General features: G+C 35.4%; 5 protein-coding genes across 5 annotated transcripts; 1 reads left to right on the top strand and 4 right to left on the bottom strand.

The window, feature by feature from the left end:
• Positions 1-1258, bottom strand: LOC116136620. Its single transcript, XM_031422291.1, has one exon. The coding sequence runs from the start codon at positions 953-955 to the stop codon at positions 182-184; it is 774 nt and encodes a 257-aa protein (XP_031278151.1). The 5' UTR covers positions 956-1258; the 3' UTR covers positions 1-181.
• A 1981-nt stretch (positions 1259-3239) lies between these two features.
• Positions 3240-7512, bottom strand: LOC116136623. The gene is made up of 6 exons (XM_031422294.1): positions 7363-7512; positions 6755-6860; positions 5771-5815; positions 5532-5640; positions 4345-4630; positions 3240-3807 (listed from the first exon to the last, which is right to left on the bottom strand). Exons 1-6 carry the CDS (start codon positions 7408-7410, stop codon positions 3616-3618), a joined length of 786 nt encoding a protein of 261 aa, XP_031278154.1. The 5' UTR covers positions 7411-7512; the 3' UTR covers positions 3240-3615.
• Positions 7513-8560: 1048 nt separating this feature from the next.
• Positions 8561-11052, top strand: LOC116136519 (pentatricopeptide repeat-containing protein At4g14820). The gene is made up of 2 exons (XM_031422212.1): positions 8561-9191; positions 9273-11052. Exons 1-2 carry the CDS (start codon positions 8611-8613, stop codon positions 10864-10866), a joined length of 2175 nt encoding a protein of 724 aa, XP_031278072.1. The 5' UTR covers positions 8561-8610; the 3' UTR covers positions 10867-11052.
• A 37-nt stretch (positions 11053-11089) lies between these two features.
• On the bottom strand, positions 11090-12738 carry LOC116136520. Its single transcript, XM_031422213.1, has 3 exons — positions 12068-12738; positions 11797-11946; positions 11090-11637 (listed from the first exon to the last, which is right to left on the bottom strand). The coding sequence occupies exons 1-3, from the start codon at positions 12707-12709 to the stop codon at positions 11347-11349; spliced, it is 1083 nt and encodes a 360-aa protein (XP_031278073.1). The 5' UTR covers positions 12710-12738; the 3' UTR covers positions 11090-11346.
• Positions 12739-14790: 2052 nt separating this feature from the next.
• On the bottom strand, positions 14791-15684 carry LOC116136515. Its single transcript, XM_031422209.1, has one exon. It carries the CDS (start codon positions 15344-15346, stop codon positions 15011-15013), a length of 336 nt encoding a protein of 111 aa, XP_031278069.1. The 5' UTR covers positions 15347-15684; the 3' UTR covers positions 14791-15010.
• Between the last annotated feature and the right edge of the window lie 1588 nt (positions 15685-17272).

The following is a 17272-nucleotide window of genomic DNA, read 5'->3' as shown; positions in this document are numbered from 1 at the left end:
AAAAAGTAAAATAAAGAACCATCTTCATTTCCATTGCCATTATCATGCAACAAAAACAACATTTCCGATTCATTGAAGCAAAATTAACCATAAAAAGCCCTCAAAAACTAAACTTGCAGGCTAAAGTTCAACATTAAATGTAACATAAACATAATTAAAGCATAAAAAAGATCACTATGTATCACTGTACAAGCACAAGCCTATTGTTTCCCATACCTCCTCTAAAATCCCCGTTTTCACCACCGTCACCACCACTACCACGACCACCCCCGTCTCTCTCCTCCAAACTCTCCAAGTCCCCACCTTTTGGCACTGTCACTATCAGCTCCCCATCCACATAAACCGCACTCGCCAATTCGGGCCGGGTCGTCTCGGGTAACCGAAACCGCCACATATCCAGCTCCAGCTCATCCAACGAAGACAACTCCACAGACCCATTTGGCCTAACAACGATTTTAGTGACCCCAGGATAGATTTGGATCATATGTGCCCTCACTTCGCCGATACCATCGGTCTCGGCAACGAACTTGAAGCAATCCGGGCTCTCCTCGACCGCCACGTCAGCATCGGACCTGAAAGGAAGCTCAAGAACCCGAGTAAAGATATGGGGCAAGCGGCGGAGCTTCTTGTGAGACCCAGTTGAAAGATTTTGTGGGTTTCTCAAATTGTTATTATCAATTTGATTATCATAATATTGAATGGTGATGTTGTTTCTCTTCTTTGTGGGGACGGGGTAAACCTTCATGGCTGTGGTGGCTGCCGAGCTTTGTAGTAATTTGTTGTTGTCTGTTACAGTCCTCAAAGATAACAAGAACCCAGAAGAGAGAAAGAGAGATATAAACAAGAAGAAGAAGAAGAAAGATGCTATCTTTGAGAAGAAAAGCAAAGAATTATCATGGGATGGAATCAAAATCTTGATGGGATTGTGATGGCAGGAAAGAAAAGGCAAAATCATAAAGGAATGGCGTGTGTCAAAACCCTAAAGGCTAAATAATTAAAAAAAAAAAAAAAAATTGAAGAGAAGAGGATTGTTAACAATATATTCTGAGTATTGGGTATTAAGTTCTTGGTTTTGTTAGTGTTTGCAATGGCAAAGAATATGAAAGAAAGGAAATGAAATGAAATCTCCCTTTCAGAGGTAAGGCCTAAGGGGGAATCAGTGAACAGATAAAGAGAAGGTTTGAAGGAGGTTATTGCCCCTCTGCTTCTTGGAAATTTCCTTCTTGCCATGCCATTTTAACGTATGTTATTTGAGTTTTCATTTTCTTCGCAATTTTGTTCTTGCTGGTTTTGTTTATAATTACATGTAGAACAATCCAGATTATCATAACCATCCTTTTTCAATCATAAATTATGTCCAATATAATCATTTATTTTAAACATATAATCATATTCCATATAAATACTTGAATTCATTTAAAGGGAGGACCATTTCATGTAACTTATCACTTTTTTTTAAGTCTACACATTGCTTGATAGTCTGGTGGTAAAAAAAAACCAAAAAAAAAAAAAAAAGTTATAAGCTCTTGAATTCGAGTTTCTTGTATACTAAATAATAGAGATGATGATCATTAGGACTCTTACATAGTTAATAATTTCAAGATTCTAAAAATTAATTGAGGTGTGTGTAAACTAATCCAAATACTTCAATGATTAAAAAAAAAAAAAAAAAAGTTTGGATGAAATGTTAATGTTAATTAATTAAACAAAGTTGTTGCAGAAAGCAAGGTTCATAAAGTGATTCTCTCAAATACGCGTAAAGAGAAAATTACGGCAACTTCGTCCACAGCCACAACAGAGAAGACCCAGAAAAGAAACCCAAGTCAAGCTTTTTGCACAGTATTAGCATTTAGCATTAGCAATAACCCTTTTATTTTGGATAAAATGAAAGCGATCTTAAAAGATATTTAGTTATGATAAATCACATATACCTATTAGATTTCATTAACTTTTATAATTTTTTTTTTAAATAATTAACCAAATTTCTAGATCGCACACCATGCAAGTATAAACTAATTATACCAACTCTTGTCATGTCCCTACTTGAAAACCCATAAATGGTTTTTGTAGAATTGTTTAATGGAGTATACTTTGTTATTAAATATTCTAATAATCTCTCGTGCATTCTACCATGTCCCATGCCATGTACAATTGATAATACAAACATTTTTTTATTGAACCGTTATCATGTTAATTATATTTAACTACTAATCTTAATAGTCTTTTTTTTTTTCTTTTTGTGTTCGAAGTGTCTGAATAAGTTTGTACGTACTTTAACTAATCTCTCAAGGCTTTGAAATAAACGATCGGATAAATCCTCTCAATGATCATCCCTATTAGTGCATAAGAAAACTCGAACTCAAGAATCCATATTAGATTCATTTGCTCTTTTACTATTAAATCGTCAATAAATTAATGCTAGTTACATAATACATATGTAATTTTAAGAGTTACAATAAAACAAACTAAATCAAAAGAAAAAACTCTTGAACCTTATAAATTATAATACTCCCAAACACTACATTTTAAGGCAATTCTCAATAAACAACTCTTCTTTTGGAATGTTAAATATAAAATGATTTCTTTTTACAGAAAATGAAATGAAGGTGCAAATGCAAAGAGGCACGAAGCTTCCAAGAAAGGACGAGGAAGAGGAGGAAGAGGTGTTGTTTACTTTGGATTTGCCTAAAATTTGTCTTCTTCTTAGTTCTGCCAAGCGCGTGTAGGGGTAGGGTAGGGTCAATGCAGGAAATAGCTTCTGCAACTTTTCCCGCCTTGGGAAGGTGGTGGATCATCCGAGAAAATAACCCATCAAATATAATATGCAATAATATGACCCGACAAACACCACAACACTGACCTTTTTCTGGTCAATTGATTAAAGAGTGATTGATTTAAACTTTCTTTGATTATTTTTTGCCCATCCCCGTGGCAGAAAAGGCATAGTCAAGCTTGAGAGAAGAAAATCCTGATTTACAACTGTGTTCCATCCATGTCTAATGGTTAATTTTGTCTATAACATTGTCCTTTTTATTGGCAGTTTTTGTTAGGCGTGTAAATGGAGAACAGACAGAGACAGACAGACAGTGGCCAATTATAGAAAAGGGTTGCAAATTAATGGATTCAAAGTCTAGATTGCTTTCTCTTGATCGAGTGGATGAGGAAGCACAAACCATGGATTACGTTTTTAACGTATCTGATCAGTCTACAAAATCACCTATTTTAGACTTAAGGCCATAGAGAAATGTTGAGAAAGATCACAAATATCAGCTCTTCCGTAGATTTCAGAGAAATGTCGGGTTCGCATCAGTAATTGACAAATACAAAATACATCGCTTTTCTTTGTTTTTATGTTCTAGCCCACTAGAGCCGTGCACAAAGCAACAAACCAAATAGTGCCCCAGAGAACATTTTTATATTTGGTTTGACAACAAATTCAATAGACAATCTCACCCCAACAGGAAGGAATTTATTGACAATAATGTACCTGACAAAGGTTCAACATTCAGATTTGCAATCGTAACCTTCACAAACTCAATGATGTCGATGTTGATGTTTCAACTTTTTCTCTCTGGTTTCCCCTCCTCGATGTTCATGACAATCAATTTGGTCTCTTTACGCATAATGAGGTTCCAGGGAACCTTCATGATGGCGCATTCGACGACGCCGATGAGATCTTTTATGGTTACGTGAGAGTACCCTGGTAGGCGTGCTTGATTTATTAGGGTGATGAATCTCCTCCATTGTTGCCGCATTGCCAAAAACACAATCTAGAGGATCCATAACCGCATCAACATCAGGTTTCACCTGAAAAAAATAAAATTGGTTAGTTAATAGATATTTATTAAGAAGTGCCACAGAAAACAGAACATTTCTATCAACTACTATGTGACCAGATTCATTTCCATGGTATGCTTGTATAACAAGTTCAATTTTCCTTGTATGATTATTCTTTATATTTTTCATAATTTCAATCGCATTTATTCCACTTCGCAGAGTAATGTGCTCGTCTTTGTCATAAGCAAAACTGAATATAGGGAAATATGACAATTCCAATCCAAGTGCTTGAAATCCCTGGTCACAGTCAAAAGATATAACTTGTTCCAATGGTTATATTGAACAATATTATTCCAAGAAAAAGTACCGCCACACAAACAGAGCATGTAAATATCAAGTTACCAAAGTTGAATATTGGAAAATTAGTGACCCAAATCAAAATCAGAAAATTTTAAGGGAAAAGCAGCAAATCTTAAAAAAGAAAAAGTTTCAGATATATTGCTCTTCTGAAAGAAAATAAATAAATCATGCCCACAATAATTCGTCTTGGGCAGCTAGCATACTTACAAGAACTTTGTTAGACTCCAAATCATTCTTTTTGCTGCCAGAGTCATTCTGGAAGTCACTGTTGGCCTCATTGTGGGAATTGTTGCGAGAGTCAGTATCGGAGTCACCATAAGAGTCACTCTCATGTGTTCTTTGACCATAAGCAACATTATCATTAAAATAGTTCTTGTAGCGCCATCTTAATTTTGGCTGATCTGAGGTTGAATCATCATAAACTTTCTCTGAATAAAAATGTTTAGAGATAAGCTGCATTCTCCAAGGATCATCTCGGTATTTGTTGAATATTCTGTTGATTGAAATTCCCTCATGAATATGACAGAAAGTCATGCCAAAAGTAAACAGAAATGGAAATATTTGGAGATTACCGAAAATACAGATCTTGCAACATTATTAAATACAGTAAATGTGAAATGCAATATGAATCTCCGCAAATTCAAATGTCATAAACTCTTTCCAGTCTATAAATGAACCTTGAGGAAAAAATTATCTAATACAACATGTAAGCAATGTGAATCACTGCAAATTCAAATGTCATAAACTCTTTCCAATCTGTAAATGAACCTTGAGGAAAAAATTATCTAATACGACATGTGAAGAAAAAAAAAAAAAAAAAAGTGTCTTGATCAGTTAAAAACTTTTGGGTATTGTGAAATGAATAAACAAGAAAAGAAATAGAAAAAACTAGGGTGAACACACACGTGTGTTTCAAACTACAGGCACTTATCTGACAATACTATAACAGGTTGTCCTGGTAACACACTACAAGCTTAAGGGGCAACCACCCCTGCAAGACTGCACCTAACTTCAATAGCACTTTAATGGACATGGATGAAATTCAATAAAAAAGAGCATTAAATCGTTACTCAGATCAAAACGCTTGATTTTTGGACTCAACAACTTTGAATACAAGAAAGAAAATATCTCTCAGCTAATCATAAAATTAATTATGGTTACAATTCTCATAATTGAAGTGATCTTCCACAACAAATTTTTTGGTTCCTCTCAAGAAAACAATACCTTAAAATTATCAAGCACAGATACAAAAAAGGAGAGATTACTAAAATAAAGCACAGATAAGTAACATTAGAAAACAAGATTCATGAACAGCAAAAGTAGAAGTTCCTTCATGAAAGGTACAAAGGGTAGAAAACTTCACCACCAATTAGCAAACAAACAGAGAAACCTACATGTTCGCTAACTCTTTCTGCAGCCGACTTCCATCTACTCCAAGAATACTATCAACGCATGATTCAAGGGAACTAGTAAATCTCCAAAATCCACAGACAATAGCAGCTCCTGCAGGAAGGAAAGATTTCTGTAACATGGCAAAGGACAAGATAGAAGATATAAAAGAGGCAAGGAAATATGTATTCCAGCATTGGTGATTTGAAGTAATTCTGATTTGTTTGAATGAAGGATCTCTTACCTCCTGAAAGGTTGACTCGTAATAACTTATTTAGCCTCCATGTTGCTGAAAGGGAGGCTTAAAAATTATCAGAAAGTTGCTGGAAGTTAAAGATGAAAAGAAACCAACAATCAAAGTATTGCCATTTGAAAGAAATGATTTGAGAATTGAGATTCTGGGAATGTCCATAGATAAAGAATCACCATAACAACAATATAAGAAAGAATTAATTACCAGCAGCTATCACATTGACCACTTGTGAATAATATGCTGAACATACAACTGATTTGGACCCAGCAATAAATTATAGTCTAAATACATGCACCATTGGATTTGACTGTTTAATGAAGAATTCAATGGTTTGGACAGATCAATTTATTCTCTCTTCTCTTTTTCTTTCAACTGGATATAGTGGCTTTCACTTGCTTCGCTAAATAAACTCCACAAGGATAACTACCAATCTTAGATTTTCAATAGCTCCAAAAATGATTAAAATAAATAATAATAATAATAAGACAAACATCACTAGAAATAATTAAAGCAATTTTGGAATAACTATTGTCATCGTCAAAAATTATATAATCTCAACATAGCAAATGAATGTCTTATAAAACCTACTTAGGGTTTAATGCAGGAATCCACTGCACTGGACACAAATCTATGCTAAGTAGCAAGCTAGGGCTGGGATAAAATTGTCTTAGGATTACAAACAATATATACAACATAAGTTTGATGTGTCACCAACTTAGCAGCTTAATGTGGAGGAATTCTTCGCGGGGGGAAGAATTTTCAGGTTGTGAAACAAAAAGCTTAATGTGACACCTAACTTAGCAGCTTCTATAGACACTTCTCCAACTAAAATTTTAGCAAAATAAAATGGAAAGTTATGTGCATATAAGGACATCAAATCGGCGCATACACATGTAAGTAAATGTCTCTGGATTGGTGATGAAATGTATAACATAACACTAGCAGGTCTCTCAAAGCAAGAACAATTATACATACCTAACCACGTAACACCAGATCCTACAAGTGCACCAGCCGTAAACTCCCTGACAGCCTTAGACTTGTATGTTAGAAGAACCTTTGCTTCTGCAGGCGTCAACCTCTCCTAGAAAAGCATTTGTTTTCAGAACACAAGGTAGCAAAAATTGCAAATGACGTTTTTTTTCTTCCTCGAAAACCAAGAAACGAATTATAATGTATCATTTATCCCAGATGATAACATCTAATCTAGTTACAAGACTGATCTTATTAGCACACAAATTCTCAAAAACAATGTTCTTGCTTATGGAGCCAAAACCAATTTATCATCTTCTCCATAAGAAGGGAAAAAAAAAAAAAATCTTCGATCTTATCAATATAAGAACTTAAAATATGGTATAACCAAACAAGGCCTAAGAAATTGAAACACATGAAAAAGAATAGAATTTTGAATAATTTATAATAGACCCAATTAAAAAGCTACCATTGTTAGAAATTAGGGTGATAAAGTGAAGTTATGCAATTTATTGTTAATGTCTTATATAAAATTGCCAAGATTACACAGATTAAAAACGCAAACATGTATTGAGACGTAAAGCCCTAAAAATAAATAATGAAGAAACAAAAACCTGTTTGCTCCTGAGAACTTGTTCAAGGTCAAACAAAACTTCACCCATTAATCCTCACAGCAACTGTTTCTGTAAAATTTTAGATATCCTTTGAAGCGGGTAGATGCAGTGAAACGGTGTTTTCACGAATCACGAGTGTTGGTTTCTAGTTTCTAGTCTACCACCCCAAAGTAAGCATCACTGTTTCAGCCTTTAAGGGCCCATTGCTCCTGGGCTACCCACTCAGTTATTATTTGGGCCCAAGTATTATTAATTTGATGACTTTTTGGGAAGTGATTTTTTTTTTTTTTTTTCGTCGGCCTTTAATTTTAAATGAAGACATAATAGTAATAAAAAAATTTATTCTTTTTCTTTCATAATTTTCTATTTAAATTATCAAATTAGAACTAAATATAAATCAATCAAAATTAACAATAAATGATTTATTTTAATGGTAGATTATTAGAGGACAAAATTTCAGTATTTTTATGACTACTTATGGTCATGATAAATTTCGTGATATTATGGTTAAAAAAATAATATTTATAATTATTCTATCTAAAAATATTAAATCACTTAAAACATTTATTGAAGAAATGAAATTATTCAACTATATTTCTATTTATAAGATAGTGTTATTCAAACCTTACAAATTAATTAAATAAGCTCCATTTTAATAATTTTTAGTTATAATTTCATAATGAATTAAAATTACATAAATCACATATATCTATTTTACTTTAAAAAATAAAATATTATTGTTGGAGGTGTCTGGACTAATTTACGCATACCTCAATTAATCTTACAAGGTCTTAGAATTGTCAATCGAGTAAAAACCCTAGTGATCACAATTATTATGGTGGTGGCCTGTGGCGGATCCAGCCACTTTGGCCCACCCTCAAATTTTTTTTTTTAATATTAATATGTAAATTCATATATTTTGGCCCACCCTAAAAAAAATATTAATAGACAAAAATAGTAATGTATAATAAATTTTTATTTTGACCTACCCTAAAAGAAATTCCTGAATCCGCTACTAGTAGTGGCGGACTCAAACTCAAAAGTTTATGGATCTTTTTATTTATTCTTTTACCATCGAGTCATCCAGTGGTTAAAAAATAAAATTAAAAAGGAAAAACAATTAACCTAAATCTAACAACTAGTATTTGCTAAATACTTTAACAAATTTAAAAGAGTTCTCACTTACGTGTCCCGACCACCTGTAACTACCAAGCTTCCCTACGTATTTGCAGTCCAAATTTCCAACCCATGTCCAGTCTGACCCGACCCCCTCTCATAACCCACACCACCACTTCAACCACTGTCCTCACCTCCCTTTCCTATTGCACCACCCTCACTCACCTCAAACAAGTCCACTCTCAAATCCTCAAACTCCCCCAGTCTCACCACCACTCCCTCCTTTACAAACTCCTCCTCACTTCACTCTCTTTACCTGCCACCAATTCTTCATCTATTCACTATGCCCTCTCCGTTTTTTCCCAACTCCCGTCTCCCCCACCTCATTTTTCCAATAAGTTTCTTCGCAAATTATCGCGTAGCAACTGCCCCGAAAACGCCTTCTTGGTGTTTGTCAAAATGCTGATAACTGGACTCAATGTTGACAGGTTCAGCTTTCCTCCTATAATAAAGGCTGCGGCTCGGATGGAGGGTTTGTTCGAGGGGATGCAGGTTCATGGCCTAGGAGCGAAGTTGGGGTTTGATTCTGACCCGTTTGTGCAGACGGGTCTTTTGGGGATGTATGCTGCGTGTGGCCGGATTTCAGATGCACGAATGTTGTTTGATAAAATGTCTTATAGAGATGTTGTTACGTGGAGTATCATGATTGATGGGTATGATGTTGTTGATTTGTGGCTGTGTTTGTGTTTTGTGTTCGTGTTTTGAATGTTGTTTTGAATGAATGTTGAAAATAGGTATTGTCAGAGTGGGCTATTTGATGACGCCTTGGAGCTTTTTGAAGAGATGAAGCGGTCTAATGTGGAGCCAGATGAGATGATTCTTTCAACAATTTTATCTGCTTGTGGTCGTGCTGGAAATTTAAGTTATGGGGAAGTGATTCATGAACTAATTATTGAGAATAATGTTGTTGTTGATACCCATTTGCAGAGTGCGCTTGTTACTATGTATGCAAGTTGTGGTTGCATGGATATAGCTAACGAATTGTTTGATAAGATGTGGCCAAAGAATTTGGTTGTCGCAACTGCTATGGTCTCTGGGTATTCAAGAATTGGACGGATTAAAGATGCTCGCATGATTTTTGACCAAATGGTTGAAAGGGACTTGGTCTTCTGGAGTGCAATGATCTCTGGTTATGCTGAGAGTGATCAACCTCTGGAAGCACTTAAGTTATTTAAAGAAATGCAAGTCGTGGGAATGAAACCAGATCAGGTCACCATGCTAAGTGTCATATCAGCTTGTGCTCATCTTGGTGCATTGGATCAAGCCAAATGGATCCATTTATATGTTGATAGAAATAGGTTTGGAGGATATTTGCGTGTCAACAATGCTCTTATTGATATGTATGCAAAATGTGGGAGTCTGGAAAGGGCAAGAGAAGTTTTTGACAAGATGCAGAGAAGAAATGTGATATCCTGGACTAGTATGATCAACGCCTTTGCAGTGCATGGAGATGCCAGTAATGCACTAAGCTACTTCAATCAAATGAAACGTGAAAATGTCGAGCCTAATGGGGTTACTTTTGTGGGTGTGCTTTACGCTTGCAGCCATGCAGGGCTAGTTGAGGAGGGGAAGAAAATCTTTGCATCAATGATTAATGAACACAGCATCACTCTTAAACATGAGCACTATGGTTGCATGGTAGATCTATTTGGCCGAGCTAACCTCTTGAGAGAAGCTCTTGAGCTCGTAGAGACAATGCCGCTGGCACCAAATGTTGTCATTTGGGGATCACTGATGGCTGCTTGCCGAGTTCATGGTGAGATTGAATTAGGTGAGTTTGCTGCCAAACAACTTCTCCGGTTGGAGCCAGATCACGATGGTGCCCTTGTGCTATTATCAAACATCTATGCGAAGGAAAGAAGGTGGCAAGATGTTGGGGAGATAAGGAAAGTAATGAAGCAGAGAGGTATATTTAAGGAGAAAGGATGCAGTAGAATAGAAATGAACAACGAAGTACATGAGTTCTTAATGGCAGATAGAAATCATAAACAAATAAATCAGATTTATGAGAAGTTAGATGAGGTGGTTAGTGAGTTGAAGCTGGCTGGCTATGCTCCTAATACCCGTAGTGTTTTGGTAGATTTAGAGGAGGAAGAAAAGAATGAAGTAGTTCTATGGCACAGTGAGAAGTTGGCACTTTGTTATGGGCTGTTGAGTGGAGAAAAAGGGTCGTGTATTCGCATTGTTAAGAATCTGCGAGTTTGTGAGGACTGTCATACTTTTATAAAGCTGGTTTCAAAGGTGTATGGGAGGGAGATTATAGTTAGAGATAGGACTAGATTTCACCATTACAAAGATGGTGTGTGTTCTTGTAAAGACTACTGGTGACCTCATTTTTACAAACTTCGACTACTGATTAAAAATTTAAAATAGTGTATTAGCACCGCCAAATCATGAAACATGTACAATTCATTATTAACATTGAAAAGTGAAAGGATGAGCAAATCTGAGGTCTTCTCAGCTGTACTCTGCCTATGGTGATTTTAGTAAATACCGCCTTTCATTATAAATTACTGAAGCTGCAATCACACAATGTAAGTATTGCAGGATCTAGCAGAACTGAAAAAGAAAATCAATTTCTTTCCAGTGGAGTTAAATTGCGATACTGGATTAGTTTTGCATCATATACAATTAATTAGAGACATCAAATAGGGGGCTTGAAATCATCTCTGCTTAAAGCATCTAGTTACCGAAACTACATAAAAGAGAACTAATTAAAGATTGAATTAAATGGTTCTCAAAATACCAAACAAAATGATAATACTTCTTCTCACAAGAAATGAGAACGGGCTGATGTCCATAATTCTCTTAAGTTGGTATCTTGACATGCTCTCGCGCCATAAATAATCTTCTGTATTGGTTTTTAAAAGCAGAAAAAAGGCAAAGCTCTTCATTCATCTTTCTTATCCATCTTGAAATCCTGTATTTCAATAGCTCCATTGTTGCTGAAAACAATCTTGAGTTGTCCAATATTGAACTCTGCCTGTACTCCAGAATCCATGTATTAGGATCTAGCTGCATCACCGAAGCGCCCCATTTCTCGAGCATCCATGAAGTGTTTGCCTTTCTAATTGAAAATCTAACCTCTCCATCGGGCCACTTTAGAAAGCCATAAAAAAGAGAACAAAAAATAATGAAGCCAAGTAGGAATGTAGCTAATGAATTCAATTAAGAAAATTTCTTCCTCAGAGATCATATTGTTACATATTGCAATTACGCTATTTTTATAAGCATAAATTAAGAAATATTTTGATTTACCTCAGTGACTCTACCAGATAATATAGTGAATGACCGAGAAGAAAATCCAGTTGTGAGCAACCCTGCTGTCTGCAAAGGCCATCCCCATATGCTCACCTCTTCCGTTGCGGATTTATACAATACACAACGTGAATTCAAGAGTAAACCATCCTGAAATTAATTCAAGATTACATGCTAATTAAGTTTATTAAAACAGCTCTAATAATCATCTCATCTAAGAGGACAAGATAACAGAGAGATTGTGAAGACAGAAAAAGGTTTAATCAAATACCTGATTAATTTCCCATTTAGAATCATTATAGCTGCAATTTGAGACCTTGCCATGAACAATTCCCTCTAACTCACTCTTTAAGAACCGTAATCTCCCATTCAAGTCATGAACAACGCAAGACCTTTCACCAACACTCCTCACAATATCAGGGGACAACACTGGCCTCAAAACTCCAGACACCATCCAAGAAAACCCAATTTCAAGTGCAACAAACAAGCTCAAGACCAAAACCAACCTCAATAAAACACCCGGAAAACAAAAACCCTTCTCACTCTTTCTCTTCTCCAAAGCCTTGACACTCAATCTTGCAGTTGATTTAAGAGCAGGAGATTCCATTATCTTGCGATAACAGGATCTGGGTGTGGACACAAAAGAAGGATCAAAGGAGATTGGAGTGGTCTCTACATCTCGCGGACGAGAAGTGGAGAGTTTGGTGAAGGAGCTCTTTTTTGTGCTGAAAGGCATTAGGTCAAGAGTGGCATTGATGCTGGCTAAGCAAATTTCACAATTGCAATTAGCGTCTTTTCTGCATCCAGGGTAGTAGCAGCTGTCTGGGTTTTCCGTTTGGTACTCTTCCATGGTGGTAATGGTGGTGCTTGACTTGACAGAAGAAGAACAAGATGATAATGTTACTGTTTTCATGGCTAAAACCTCCTTTGTGCTTGTGTAGTTTCTGTTTGAAATGAAATAGCAAGGCTTTGTTTTGTCTTTTGTGATGCAATAGGGTTTTGAAATTTGAAAACCCAACGGTCAAATTTAGCACGGTCAGGTGAGGATTTGCTTTTGGTTTTAAGAGCTTAAGTAACTGATAAGTTTAAAGAGTAAATGACTGAAATGGCCTTCGTTTTTTAATGTACATAACGGATAATTACTTGGCATGCCTAAATATTTATTCCAACTCACAGACCCAACAAGATCTGTTTCTACACTTTTACCCTGCACAAAAACCTCATTGCATCAGGGATAAAAATGTCTTTTTGGGTTACTTGTGCACACCTCGACAATTTTCCCAGGATACTGAAGTTAATGACCGGATAAACCCTTCAGTGATCACTCCTATTAACAATTAAGAAAAATAAAATTCAAGACCTCTAGAGTAATACACTCAATAATCCATATCATCCCACCTCGACCACCTCCGAGCGGATGATTTGATACCTCTATTGATTTTTACGATTTTCCCCTCTTATTAATATTCCTGTATCAATTACATTATAATTTGATCTTAGCTAATGGGTTTAATGAGAACTTGTATCAATCAACCCATTATTGGGAAAAGCAAAATATACCGCATAAAAAAAATTCCACCAATATATTCGTATAATCGGTTAATGGCGCTAAATTAACCAGCACAAAGAGTGGAAGAGTTCGATGGCAAGTAAGACGCCACACAAAATACATAACCTTCTATATTCCAACCCCGGATGGGACTGCCTGCCCTGCATTTATCTCCTCCATGGAATCTGCTTACGAGGTTTTAACATATGCTTACTTCTCCGGAAACCCTTTAATTTCATGCCTCAGAATCTGATTCTGGAACCCGACAAAAACTCATCCATGGTCTAAATAGGCACGGCGCATCTACACATCAACTCATCAGTCATCACATATCTAGCTGACTTGATTAAACAAATGCCGAACTCTGAATTAGCATTTCAAGTCTTCAACTAATCCCATTGAATCTTAATTAGCGGTGTACTGTAATTAGTCTACCAAAGCAACCTGTAGTCATTAAGCATGTGGAATTCTCAAACTCTTGAAATCAGGCATTGGTAAATGATATATTAATGTGGGGACCTACTCTTTCTTTCTTGCACTCAATTTATTTGCTTATTGCTTCATTTGGCTGCCTTGGCCCTTGGGGATGGCAACAGAAACAGACACCTTTTGGCAGACAAAACGTTGAGGGAGAGACTAATAGAAAGATTTGTCAGTTAATGATAATTGATGATACAGAAACTTTAATGCTTCTGACTTGCAAATTTTATCATTACACGATTTGCATTTTGTCATTAGAAAACCATGAATAGTTGCAGAAAGTTTTTATAAAATTACTCAACCACTACATGTAGTGGGGAAAGGAAATCATATTTTAGCTTAAATAATAATTGATGCTCAAGGCATAATGTTGGATTAGCCCTTTCATTTGGAGTGGGGAGTTGACCAACACTGCAGTATTTTTAATATAAAAAAGTTGAGATTTGTTCTTGATTTTCTTGATTTCTCAAACAACCTTTTGCAACAAGAAAACTGGCAGCAGTGCTGATTAATCATATTGATTCTTTCCAAGTTTCAACACAGTAAATCTAATTTCTTCCTCTAAATTTGTTCTGAGTGCTGAGTAAATTAGATTGTTTGGCTTACGGAAAGATTTGTAATTCTATGGTCAGTTCACTTAGCACTTAAATTAAACTCAAAAGATTATCATCCTCAGCTGAGATATGTTAACGAAGAAGAAGAAACTGAAAAATGAATCAGAAAACTCAGCCTTTTATGTATGCGAACCGGCATTAAAATTCATTTTCTTTGAAAGAAAAGAAAATAAGAACAGGCAAATATTAAAACTCATTGCTGTTTCAAATAAGAAAAAGAAATAATTTTTAAATCAAGTATTTGTTAAGAAATGCCTGTATTTGGAGATAAGAGAAGGATGAAAAGGGTTTTTTTTTCTTGTTTATCCCTTCAAGGCTGGTTTTGATAAAGTTAAGATTTTCTGGAAAAATTTCTCTCTTTTTCCTGGAAAAGAAGAGAAGAAATGAAGAACATAGTCATGTATACCAAGTAGCTAGTGAGAAACAAAAACAGAACTGGGAAGAAAGGCTTCTTTGAAATAACATCCCCTGTACAAGAGAAGCTGACAGTTAGCCATGACATGAAAGGCTAGCTACTAATATTATTTCAGCCAAGGAGAAGAGTTTAGATTCCCCTTTACTTCCATTAGTATTAATACAATTTTGTGCTCGCCGATCTCGTGTACTTCTTAGAGGAAGAAGGTGATGAATTCAAGTCTCCTGACCTTCTTCTTAGCATCTGTCTCATACCATCAGCTACTCGAACTGCAGGATTTGATTTGAATTTACCACAAAATGACATGTGAGCTTTCACAGCTTCTTCCATATCGAATGCCTTATTCCCCCCACTAACTTCATCTCTAACCGCTTCTGAGCACAACCCACATAACCATTTCCCATCAAATTTCGCCTTCACTCCACTAATATAATCTTGGGTACAATCTTCTTTCAATCCACAACACTCACACTTAACTGATTCAATCTCCATTTGATAATCTTTTCTTTTCTAGTTTTTTCTCAACTGGTTGAAGAGGCTGTAATGTAGAGGATGAAACTTGTTTTATAAGCGTGAAAGGAGGCTGCTTTTTATAGTTGGATTTGACAGTGATGATAGTGGAGCTAGAAAAGGTGGGTTTCTTTTCTTGCTCTAGTTTCTCACAAGTGTTTGATGGTTTTTGTTGGTATAAGAACTAACTACTAAGTATTGTGTTTGGTGTTGCATGAGAGCTTATATGGTTGGTATTGGGAGAGAAAGAGAGCTTAGACTAGGGAAAACTTCCATAATTTCCTCCATGTTCTAAGGGACATAGGGCAGTGGAATTTAAGACAAACTGGTCGGAGGGGGCCTCAAAATTGGCCCTTTCTAGCATTTAAAACACACAACCGAGGGGGGCTTTTTCATTTGTTATGCTAGTTTATTATTTCTTTTTAATTTGATTGACAGTTACTTTCGGTTGGTATTGTGGGGATAATTGTCAAGTCTTTGGCTAAACTTGGCTGCAAATGGCTTGAGTTTTTTCGGCTCTGGCTTGGGAAGGCTTTGTTTTTTTGTTTATTTTGTTCTTGTTGTGTATTAATTAATTGAACTTTCATATTATGGATCAACTTATTTTACTAATAGAATCAACATCACTGCAATACTTTATTGACCAACAGGGCCTGGGTGGTTCAACAGCCTATAATTTATCAGAGGGTTCTGAATTTCTAATGTATAACTATTACAAACAGCCATAAACCTTGGTTTAAGTTTTAAACTAAACAGAACTCTGTTTCATAATCATTCATTGGTGTCATTTTCCTGAAACAGATTCCACTTCCAGTGAACTGTTCTGATGGGTGAAAATGGAAAATTAATTAACAAAGAATTGTTTAGTCATACGACAGTTGAATGTGACACAAGAAAGCAATTGACAAGAAGTTTGTAGAGCTTGCTTTCAATATGTTGTGCAATAATGGTAACAACTTTTTGGCATGATTAGAACATCTGAACATGTTTTTTCAAAGGAGAAGGTATGTTCAAGTTATTTTAGTCAAAATTCATATGCGGATGCTTGTTTTTTTGGCCTCTTTCTCTGCCTCATTGTGTTCACATTATCATTATCATTATTATTATTATTCTATAACTTAAACATTAAGACTTTCATCTTCAACAAATCAAATGTTTGTGTATATTTTATCTGCAGAATTTTATTAGCAGCTCGGCGAAGACATTTTTATGTGCAGAATTATCTTTCTTTTTTTCTCATGACACGATACTGATCATTAAAATGGAAGCTATCAATTATTGAAGAATGATTCTCAGAGATATTATTACTCTTTTTTAATAATTTGTGGTTGGTTGAGGGCTACTTTCACCCCTTAAAATACATGGTTGCCTTCATCTTACTGTAGTTTCTAATCATGTTGATTTAATTTGGAATTAGTCCCTGTGTCGAATTATAATTGGGCAATTTCATTAGCCTCATTTGAAAATTCAGATAATTGTTATTATAATAAGAAAGAAAATCTGTTCAAGGTTATAATAATCCGAAAGATGCATTGTTTCTTCAAAGATGAGAGCTGAAAATTTCTTAATTTCAGGGCGTCATTGCCATGTGCCAATCATTTCACGTTTAAAGATTGAATGGGAGAATAGTTTATTATCCCGTTGTTAATGTCAAAACAGGATGAAGATTGTGATTTAATTAAAAAAAAAAAGGGTTTCAGGAAAAAGCTTTAAACCATTATAATTATGTACAGTTGCAGTAAACCTTTGTAGCTGAGTGTCATCAGTGATCAGTGCAATAGTCCTAAAAGGAATTTATTTTCCATCATTCTTTCTTGCAAATCAAACAAGGCAAAAGGGCCTATCATTCATAGAAGCTTAAAGCTTTTCTGTATGCCTTCGTAACTAGCATAATTAGATAAGTCAACC

The sequence above is a fragment of the Pistacia vera genome, unplaced genomic scaffold (genome assembly GCF_008641045.1).
Source record: "Pistacia vera cultivar Batoury unplaced genomic scaffold, PisVer_v2 Contig317, whole genome shotgun sequence".
In the NCBI taxonomy this organism is placed as follows: domain Eukaryota; kingdom Viridiplantae; phylum Streptophyta; class Magnoliopsida; order Sapindales; family Anacardiaceae; genus Pistacia; species Pistacia vera.
The sequence above is the reverse complement of the archived record's forward strand: the minus strand, read 5'-3'. Positions and strand labels throughout refer to the sequence as shown.

Bases quoted from the DNA above. Each gene is read 5' to 3' on its own strand.
- LOC116136620 (XM_031422291.1), bottom strand. From the start codon at position 955: ATGATTTTGCCTTTTCTTTCCTGCCATCACAATCCCATCAAGATTTTG.
- LOC116136623 (XM_031422294.1), bottom strand. From the start codon at position 7,410: ATGGGTGAAGTTTTGTTTGACCTTGAACAAGTTCTCAGGAGCAAACAG. The intron at 6,861-7,362 runs GTTTTTGTTTCT...ATGCTTTTCTAG, and splicing joins AAGTTCTCAGGAGCAAACAG to GAGAGGTTGACGCCTGCAGA. The intron at 5,816-6,754 runs GTATGTATAATT...CCTCCCTTTCAG, and splicing joins ATCTGGTGTTACGTGGTTAG to CAACATGGAGGCTAAATAAG.
- LOC116136519 (XM_031422212.1), top strand. From the start codon at position 8,611: ATGTCCAGTCTGACCCGACCCCCTCTCATAACCCACACCACCACTTCA. The intron at 9,192-9,272 runs GTATGATGTTGT...TGTTGAAAATAG, and splicing joins TGGAGTATCATGATTGATGG to GTATTGTCAGAGTGGGCTAT.
- LOC116136520 (XM_031422213.1), bottom strand. From the start codon at position 12,709: ATGAAAACAGTAACATTATCATCTTGTTCTTCTTCTGTCAAGTCAAGC. The intron at 11,947-12,067 runs GTATTTGATTAA...AATTAATTTCAG, and splicing joins CTAAATGGGAAATTAATCAG to GATGGTTTACTCTTGAATTC. The intron at 11,638-11,796 runs GTAAATCAAAAT...GGCTTTCTAAAG, and splicing joins TATCTGGTAGAGTCACTGAG to TGGCCCGATGGAGAGGTTAG.
- LOC116136515 (XM_031422209.1), bottom strand. From the start codon at position 15,346: ATGGAGATTGAATCAGTTAAGTGTGAGTGTTGTGGATTGAAAGAAGAT.